The sequence below is a fragment of the Melanotaenia boesemani genome, chromosome 2 (assembly GCF_017639745.1).
Source record: "Melanotaenia boesemani isolate fMelBoe1 chromosome 2, fMelBoe1.pri, whole genome shotgun sequence".
NCBI classification, from domain to species: domain Eukaryota; kingdom Metazoa; phylum Chordata; class Actinopteri; order Atheriniformes; family Melanotaeniidae; genus Melanotaenia; species Melanotaenia boesemani.
Genome location: NC_055683.1, coordinates 2,986,302 through 2,996,714, shown reverse-complemented (window position 1 = coordinate 2,996,714; position 10,413 = coordinate 2,986,302). Strand labels below are relative to the sequence as shown.

The window sequence follows — 10,413 nt, the reverse complement described above, 5'->3', positions numbered from 1 at the left end:
AAAAAAAAAAAAAAAAAACACAGTTTATTCAATCAGTTTTGCTCCATGTTCTGTGGTTATGTGCAGTCAGTAAGCCGGTGGAGCTGCAGTGGTGGAGTAGTTCATGTCAGTCCTGGTAACCTTGATTTTCCAGTTTATTTTCATTAATGAAACATGTTTGAGAAACACCGCAGTGCAGATTATTCATCCTTAGTTAAAAAAAAAAAAAAGCAAAATGTTGATAATTTAAAGGACAGAAGTCGAACAGAATGTATCATGTCTGTGTGTGTGTGTGTGTGTGTGTGTGTTTGTGGAGGGGGGGGGGGGCTTCTTTAAGGAAACGGGTTGGTGTCAGACATCTCTGTGTCAGTAGGCTTCTGTCTATAAAGTTTGGATTTTCGGCTTGTTGTCTCCAACGTCTCCCTGCGGTTCAGTCCAGGGATGCGCGGAAACACGGGAATAAAAAGAGGCAACAGTAAATAAAAAATAATAGTATTATTTCTACCAGTCAAGTTTAATTAACGAATTTATTTATTCAGCAGCCAAACTTACTGATTCATAAAATACGCAACCTGTTCTCTCTCCCTCCCTCCACCTCTCTTTCTCTCTCTCTCTGTCGCTCTCTCTGATCAGACTCCTCCTTCCTCTGCTCCTCTCTCCTCCGCTCTTTCTGCCCAGCAGCTGCTGCAGACTGACAGCTGAGACCAGGACCAGCGGTGGATGGGACGCAGCAGCAGCCACAGCAGCAGCAGGGCGCACCAACCGAAGCATGCCCCAGCGCAGTCATGACTTGCTCGGCGTCAGATAGCGAGAAAATCGTCATCAACTGCGGAGGGATCCGACACGAGACCTACCGGAGCACCCTGAAGACGCTGCCGGGCACGCGCTTGTCCTGGCTGACCGAGCCCGACGCGTTCAGCAACTTTGACTACGACCCCAAGTCCGACGAGTTCTTCTTTGACCGCCACCCGGCCACTTTCGCCTTCATCCTAAATTATTACCGTACCGGCAAGCTCCACTGTCCCAACGATGTCTGCGGGCCGCTATTCGAGGAGGAGCTCGCCTTCTGGGGCATCGATGAGACCGACGTGGAGGCGTGCTGTTGGATGAACTACAGGCAGCACCGCGACGCAGAGGAAGCTCTGGACAGCTTCGAGACCCCCGAGCCAGACGCACCGGAGGATGACCCGGCGCTCACCGGCGGAGCGGATGGCGACCTGAGGCGGCTGTGCATGCAAGAAGACGGCCGCAGGGCCACTTGGTGGGAAGTGTGGCAGCCCTGGATGTGGGCGCTGTTCGAAGACCCCTACTCCTCCAAATACGCCCGGGTGAGTGGCCGGACAGATGTCTGGTCTTCTCTACATTTTTAGCCTGCAGTGCGTCTTTCTCTCCTACTTCTTCCTCTTCTTCTGGAGACGTAAACTGCTGCGCATTGTTATGCGTAAATCTTTCTCTAAAACTTCTGGAAGAATGGAAACGTATTGGTGCGCATAAGTCTTTTTTTCTTTCTTTTTTTTCCTATCAAGTGAAGCAGAAGTCGCAACTACGTAAATCTGTTTGTGGGTACTGTGTGACTTTTTCTAGTACTGGCCCTGTAGTGTCATTTTCTCTGAGGTGACATCGTCTGTTTAGGATGAAAATTGTAGAGTTCAGTCTCTGGTCTAATGAGGTTAGGACATGTTGACAATTTGCCCATACCATAACCAATGAACTTAGTTACAGCTTAATGGACGCGTTGCACCAGTAGTGATGAGAAACCATTACTTGCTGCTGGATCACCAACAGCTAATAGAGAGGAGGATAGACTCCCAGACATGAAACTTAAAAAAAAAAAAAAATGTTTTCCTGATTTTGACTTCCTGGTCCTTTATCTGAGAAAGGTCATAGTAGTCACTGCATGATTGACGTGGTCATTTTGGTGCATGTACCAAACGTAGTTGTTTCTGCTGTAGAACTACTGTTTCTGCTGACTAGTTAGTGGACAGACACAGAGGAAGACTCAAAGTACAAACTAGATTTTCAGCATTTTCAGCATAGCTGAGATTAATTTGATGAAGCAGTTAAAACTTCAGAGTGAAGCCTGATTAATATATTAATATTAATTGTCAGTTAAATTTCTGTTACACTAAAGTTCTAAAGATATTATCAATTACTTTCTGTGATCTCTTTATATATTTTTAGATAAACCAACAATAATTTGGTAAGAGCACATATCTGAGAACATTGTGGCAGACATTATGCAAATGAGTAATCACTCATACCGCGACGTAACCTAATGTACAACAAAATACAACTACATACTGTACAATAACTAATCCTAATGTACTACATACCACAGTTTACCCCACTAATGCTGGGCGATTATATTGTGCCTAATGATCATGATAAATTTCTTGTCGATCATGCTGATCAGCCTATTTGCTTGATTAAAAATGGTGGAAATGTGCACTACAACAGCCAATGAGAGTTTTCTTGCTCCACTTCCATAAGTTGCTGGAGAAGAAGAAGTTAGGCAAGCAGAATGATCATGGAGCTGAGGGCAGCAAAACAGATGCCAAGCATGACATCAGAGTTATCCTCCGAAGATGAAGTCACAATGTCAGTTGTGTGGTGGTGGTTTGGGTATCTCCAAAGAGACGTGGAGCAAATTAAGCCGATATGAAAAGTATGTCAGCAACTGGTGCCCTCAAAACCAGCAACACAACAAATCTGTTTAATCATTTAATCACTTAAGTGATTATACGGAAAGCATAAAAAGGTGAGCACAGTCCGCACAGCCTGCCAGTTTGGCACAAAGTAGACCCAGCAGTTTAGCAGCTACTAGCGTTTTATCTCTACTAGCACTTTAGCCGCTACTAGCCGTTTATCTCTACTAGCCGTTTATCTCTACTAGCAGTTTAGCAGCTACTAGCAGTGGAGCCACGTGACAAAAATGGTCAATGGTGTTATCGTTTGCAGCCATTGTGTTGTACAAGCAGCATTCATCGAGGAGTATAAGCTTAGTCTCAGTTCGAATTACACCGGGGATTTCGGGAGAGCCTTTTTTTGGGGGTGTGTGCATCTCGAGTCACATATATGGGTATATATATATATATATATATATATATATATAAAGAAACCGGGCAGTCAGAATCCAAACTTCTATAGTAATAAAGAGAAAGTTGATGAGAGGTCCTCTTTCTTGTTTTTCCTTTTTGTATTTCTTATGTTATCGACATAGTCCAGACCTATTTTGTCATCTATTATTATTGATTGTCTTATTTATTTTTGTTTTGAGTTGAGAGTCTGGAGCAGTGCTGCTTCAAATATTAATAATAAAATAAAGTTAGAAAAACATCTTTCAAAATCAGGTAACAGCCTTTTAATTTTTTCCAAAATAAATTAAAACATGAATATAGCTAAATTCAAACATTATATGCAATGATTGCAAACATATATTTAAGAATAATTAATTTAAAAATGTTAGTATCTTTCATTTTATTCCATTTCATGAAATGATGGTTGTTTAGCTTAATGGTTACTAGGACAGTTACACCTGACTCAGTAAAACTAAATGTGAATTCTTGTATATTGCCAAACTAATTATGATATTATATAGTCACATAGTACATGTTTACATGAGAGTTTTAATTCCCCTTTCAAATCAGAATAAAAATAAATCCTCTTTAAAATGACCTTGTAAACACCTAGTTCTGAATGAAAATGGCCATTCCGAATTAAACTTAAATCCAAAGTAACAGACTGGTTTATTCTGATTTTAAATCCGAATTAAATTTTTTGATCATATTTACGTTCATTCCGCTTTAAATTAATTTCGGTTGTTCTGAGTAGTTCGTTGGTTAGTTCGTTCTCTCGTCCTGTCGCCGTGACGATACGGTACTCTACCTCCCTTCTCCTCAGCTGACCAAAGTGAAGCAGGATGCTGGTGTTGAGCTGCTGCTTTAAAACTAGAATCAAAATCAAAGTGAAAATGGTTCTTATTATGTGGTCTTTCATGTTGTAGATGAAACGAAAAGAAGCAGGAAATAGTCTTTTTTTTTACTTCCAGTAGACATAAATACTTCATGTCCACCCCCTGTCCAATCAGAACCCTTCCCAACTCCAGATCTACAGCACAATTGAATAAAGGCGATTAAACATGTTTTCCATGTAAACCTCAATTTCGGAATTACTATTTCCATGTGAACGCCAAAAAAAAGAAAGAAAAAACTTGTTAAACTCTGAATAATTAATTCCAAATTAAAAACCCTATGTAACCAAGGCCATAGGCATTTTTAAAGTTTGTTCCCCAGTGAAATGGAAAGGGTATTTTTTCAGCCAAGAATATTTTATATAGAGTTTAAAGAACATTTTGAAGGATCAATAACAGGTACTATTATTAATGCCAACTGAGAAAATATTTTATTGCATTGAACTCATATTAATTTCTACCTCGTTCTCTTGGTTGCCAGCTGGTGCCTTGAACCTAGATTCTCCAGATGCTCAGCCACCTCTCTAACCACTAGCAAACCACTCCTCTGCACCAGGGGGAAACATCTGAACATAGATCACTTACACACCTAATGCCTTTGGTCTGTGTGTCCCTCTTTCTAGAGCAACTTTCATGGAATAATCCTGTTTCCTGATGAAGCATCAACATTCACCATGAAAATATTTGGCCAAAAATTCTCAGTATGAATAACCACACATTAGGAAATGTTTACACATTTTCTTCAGGATTAATAGTGTAGAAAGGGTCCCTGAAGTACTTCCTGTTCTCAGTGGGTTGTGGCAGGATGTATTTTGCAGATGTGTTAATTGAAGAACATGTTAAGTTTGGTTTATATACTTATGTTTTATTCACCATGTTGCCATGGAAACACCCTCCAATGAAAACTCACAGGTTTTGATGTAAGACAGCGTCATCCTATCTGATATCTGACCATGCTGGTTTAAAGACGGTGTTGTGGACAAAGCCATTAGAATGACTCAACATTTTGTGTTGCTGTTCCCGTGTTGAGGATGTCATGAAGCAGATTGGTTTAACAGCTTCCTTTTTTACAGAGTGGTCAAATGGACATGATCAGCTGATGACTTGACTGACCAGTTTGAGGAAGGATATGAGTTTCTGTTGGGTCTGCTGAACTATTGGGTGTTTTCTCTACTTGTTTGGACGTTTCCAGTTCAAAAGTAAATGTCTTTAGTTTCAGAGAGTTGTATTGTTCGAGAGAAAAAACAGCTTGGATAATGAAAACTGGGTGCTGCAACAAAGTAAAGAAAAAAAATCGCAGAATCTTTTTAGCTTCAGCTTTTCTTCTTTATTTTCATTTGAAGAACTCTGCTATCAGTCAGGCTGCAGTACAATCACCATTTTTATGGGTGGCAGATGCTATAGTATTAAAAAAATCTACAATCAGGTAACTGGAACAGTACAGTTAATTTACAAGAGGTTGACCCGTTTCTATTTTTTGACAAGTAGATTCGAGCAGTCTGCAGCTGACAGGACCTAAACTGAGGGTGCTCAAACTCAACACATGACAAAACTCACTAATTCATTTGTCCAATGTTTCATTTTGATTGGATTAAACCTCATATTCACAAAATAAGAAATAAATGTGCCTGAGCCTTTTAGTTCTTGCATCTCTCCACATACCAACCAGTCAGGATGCCAACCGGCTGGTATGTTCATCCCTGAAATAAAGGAAAGTTAAAATCAGCATAATCACCCATCACTCTAAAATGTTTGGACAATAAATCTCTATTTCTTGTTCTTGCTCTTTCAGTTTTGACAATAGCAAAAGCAATAAAACAGTTTTTGAATACCTTTGGTTTTGAATACCTTTAAAAGAGTTTCTTTAGCCATGTCCACACAGGCTAGCTACCTGCTAGATGTATTATTATGTACTATTATGTATTATATAATTTGGGGTTATGAATGTGCAGTGATAGTTAATAAAAGACACTTTAAACACATTCACTCTGGCACTGTGTTAAACAAACCCATTAAAGCCCATTTCCACAGATAAAACGGTTTGTTTGGAGCAGTGTGAACACTCCTTCTCACTTTGGATCGAACACCAGGGGTCTCCTGGTCCCATTCTCTTCCAGTGTAAAAGCAAACAGACCATCCAGGAAGTAACGTAGGTCAACATAGTGGATATCTGGCTGCCTCTCCTGCTGCTCATACTGGACGGATTCTGGTGAAAACCACACTAGGTTTGGACATCAAAGTAAAAACAGATACCAGGCTGCTGGATTGTATCTCCGCTGTTTACTTGCCGTGAATTTGCTGTTTTCAGACCTGGCCAGTCACTGAGATGGATTTTCTTCTACTTTCTTCTTGGTCTGAGGTTGTTTCAGGGAATATCGCCCCCTTGTGAGCACATGTTGTAACTGTATTACGTCGTCCAGGTGGTTCGGTATACCTCAGTAAAGTTCAGAGTGAAAACAAATTAAACCAAAGGGAGGTGGGTCAGTTTTTGAATTTGCGGTGTGAATCCACCCTTAGAGACACTAATCTGCTAAATTTAGTTATTAGCTAACATCAATATAATAATTATACACAACAGTAAAATGTGTGTCAAAATAACTCAGCCTGCTTCACAGCTGTCTGTAAACCACTGACATCAGTGCAATAAAGGTACCACTAACTCAACCTGCCCTCTGAAATGGTCTGAGGTCATGAGAGATTTAAGCATTTTTCTCCGTCCACATGTTGCACAGTCGTCAACGTCCCTGTTAGAGCTGTGAATGTTCCTATTCAACATGCAGGTGTTGTTTCATGGTGCCAGATCAGAGTATGAGTTGGGAAAGTTCAGACACCTCAGCTTTAGTTTGTCCTCACTGCTACTCAGTGAGCAAACTGCATTAAGTGCTCACTTTTTCACGTTTACAGTATGTAGCAGCCACTGATGTTGGAGTGCGTTCATATTTTTTTAACTAGCGTGCTACTTATTTTTGACCCAGTGATGGAAGGGCGATTAGACCAGGGTGTCCTGCACCTCTCGCTGGTAGCAGCTGTGATAGATGGCTCTGCAGCAGATCTGAAGCCCTGCACTCACTGACACATGCATTTGTTATCTGAACAATATGAATAAATGAGACATAAAGTCTTTAGTGTTACACTTACTGAGGCTATAGACCAAGTAATAGTAGATACAGTCATCCTCCTTTTATGATGAGGGACATTCTCCCCTGCAGGTTTTTAGATCCAGTAAAAGTTAAGTTTTGACATTGGCTTCCTTTTTCAGACCTGGACGTTATGAATGCATCTTTTATTTGAATTGATTTAATTCAACTTAAATGTATAAAAGTTGTTTTATTTTCTTGACCAAAACTTAATTGGAAGATCAACAAATGACCTTGAGAAGCTGAATGAAGTCACGTGTCCTTCAACGTTCAGGTCAGTGAATGGTCTATGACGACATAGATGGTCAAAAACTGATATCCAACCGATATAGAGATTCCTGAACAGAAAACAGAAATCATAACGTTAGAGGTATTTTGTTGCACACTCTTCTCAGAGTTGCTACTCTGTAAAATAAGAATTTGGCTTTGTGCACCTTATTCCATGTACCAAAGTATAATAATAAGAGAGTCCGACGAAAGCCACGGTGGGACGGCAGGTTGAGCACGCCACTGAGGTGACTTTGAAATTGTTGCAGTCAATAAGTTTAGTGCCAAAAGTGTGACATAAAGATTAGGCTGGAGGGGTGGAGGGTGGAGCGTTACTGCAGAAGCAGCAGCAGGGATGCTGAGGTAGGTGGAGGTGGCTGCTCGGTTTCAGCTGATCAGCTTGACGAGGAATCAAAGGAACAAAGAGTCAGCTGTTAGAAGGAAGACATGCTGTTCATTTCTTCCTGCTTACGCAACATCACATTTGTCCTCCGTCTCTTTCTGTTCCCTGTCTCTTCATGTCCTCTGTCTCGTTTTTCCTGTGACTTCCTGTACACCGTTCCTTCCTGTCCTCTGTTCCTGTACCCTGTCCCCAGAACTCTGTCCTTTCCTGTTCTCTGCCCCTTCCTGTCCTCTGTTTTGTCCATTTCTAAGACTAGTGCTGCATTGCTTATCGTCACCATGGAGCCCTCCATGCCAACTCTACGCTGCATGTCTTCTCCCTCCCCCCGCCCCCCAGCTTGTGCTATAGCGTAACACTGCAGTCCCCATAGTAGCTGACTTTGCTCTAGTCTGCTGCAGAGAAGGAGGGAGAGAAGTACAGACAGAGGGGAGGGAGAAACAAAATGGGAGGTGTTTTGGTTGGGGGAGGTGGGGGGGTGGTGGGTCTAAGAAAGAATATCAGGCAAGAATGAGAAGAGGATGGGAACACTTTCTGTAACGCCTCTTTTTGGTGTTCATTTTCTTTCTCCTGATTCGGTGAAGCTGGGACGGCAGCATCACTGCGCTCATGTGCTCGTAGTTTGTCTCGTTTAGGTGGAAGGAACAACCTTCCCACACTAACACTCCTCCTTTCTCTCCTTATCGCCTCACTCTCTCCCTCCTTTCCACACCGTATGATGTCATAACGACACCATTACAATGTCATAACCACACGTGATGGATGGAAGGACGGATGGATAAGATCATGAATGAATGAATGAGTGAATGAATGAATGAATGAATGAATGAATGAATGAATGAATGAATGAATGAATGAGTGAGTGAATGAATGAATGAAAGGATGAATGAATGAATGAGTGAATGAATGAATGAAAGGATGAATGAATGAGTGAATGAATGAATGAAAGGATGAATGAGTGAATGAATGAATGAATGAATGAGTGAATGAATGAATGAAAGGATGAATGAGTGAATGAATGAATGAATGAATGAATGAAAGGATGAGTGAATGAGTGAATGAATGAATGAATGAATGAATGAATGAAAGGATGAATGAATGAATGAGTGAATGAATGAATGAAAGGATGAATGAATGAATGAAGATAGTTTTTCCACATCTCAGTTTTTTATAAACTGGTGACAAATAAAGTGAATTTAATAAAGATATAAATGAATTGATTCATTAATTAGTTCTTGACAGTCATTGTATCGCAGGCCTGTTACTGTAGCCAGGAATGACCTGCTGAAGAAGCCTCTGGCTGAACACACTCTGTTGTTTCCTAACTGTGTTGTGCATGTGAAGAATCGTCCATCATGTCCAGCAGCTTGTGCAGCATTCTTCTCTGGACAATCAGCTTCGAATCAGTCCCCAGAGCAGAACCAGAACTTCTGGGTCAATTTGTTCAGTTTCTTTAAGTCTTTGGTTCTGATTCTGCTCCCCCAACAAATGCTGCAAAGCAGATTAAACTTTCCAGACTGAGAGAAGAGAGGGAGCATCTTGGTTCAGACATTGACGGATCTCTGCTTATTCTAGAAGTAGTTTGCTTGGTCCTTTCTTGTAGACGGTTCAGTGGTTTACTTCTGTCCAGGTTACCGTCCAGGGACAAGTCTTTAGGCGTAAAGATGGTTATGTGGCTTTTTTTTAGCCTTTATTTGTCTTCCATATATTTTATTTCCTTTTCTAAATGTATACTGGTTCAGAGTTGATAAATGTAGTTACTTTTTAATCAATCATCTCTTCCCCTGATTCCTAAACTAAGACAGTAAAACAATGTCTTTCTTTTTCTCTGGGTTCTCTCGTTTCACGTTTGGTCAAGCTGGTGGTGAAATAAATGTCTTGATGGGTAGATGAGCACTCGGGGGGGTGTCCACATCCATGAGGGGACTGATATCTACATCAGAGAACTACAAATTTCTGTTACTAGATACTAGATAGCCTCATCTATTAAATTGTCTATAACTATTAAATCTGAAATACATGTAGATTTCTGCCTTTATGTGTAAACATGGCTTCAGTCATTAATCTACACACAGGTATCTGTATTCATCAACAACCTGCTACCCAAGGCTTAAAACTAAAATCCACAATCATCCCCTTGGCTGAAACAGAAAGAAAAAAAAAGCTTGAATGAAAAGCTGTTGTACAGGAAGTATATTTCCCAATAGACTAGATAGAGAAAAGGTTCCTCTTTGATGAACTAGTGATAGATGAATGTTGATCGGGTTCAGGACAGGACTCACTGCTTCCAGTCATCAGTGTGAATGCTGAGCAGTAACATCTGCAGGATCTCTGCAGCAAAACACTGGCACAGAGATGGAAACATTTACTCTCACACTTCAGCTGTTTTAAGACTGCCTTGCTTTTTTTTTTCTCATCCAACATTTTTTCTCCTGTTTTAAAAACCTTTAAAACAGGAAAAAATATCCCCCCGCTCTCTCTCTGGTGGTTTTGTTGCACTATATGCAATATATCCACCAGGGTCCCCCATCCCCCTCTGTGCTTTTCAAGATAATGCTGCGACAGAGCTTTCTTTCTCTCTGTGCTGCCAACTGCAGGAGAGAGAGCAAGAGAGAGAGAGAGGCGGAGAAAGAAGGGTGAATGTACAAGAAGAGGGTGCA

The 10,413-nt window shown here is 40.8% G+C and overlaps 1 protein-coding gene across 3 annotated transcripts in view; it reads left to right on the top strand.

Moving 5' to 3' along the window:
- Window positions 1-621: 621 nt before the first annotated feature.
- Window positions 622-10,413, top strand: part of LOC121630406 (potassium voltage-gated channel subfamily C member 1-like) — a 72,375-nt gene continuing 62,583 nt past the window's right edge. For all 3 annotated transcript variants that reach the window (XM_041970703.1, XM_041970697.1, XM_041970691.1), the window contains exon 1: window positions 622-1,307. In XM_041970703.1, coding sequence (XP_041826637.1) covers window positions 765-1,307 — 543 coding nt within the window. In that variant the 5' untranslated portion in view covers window positions 622-764. The remainder of the gene's footprint in view (window positions 1,308-10,413) is intronic.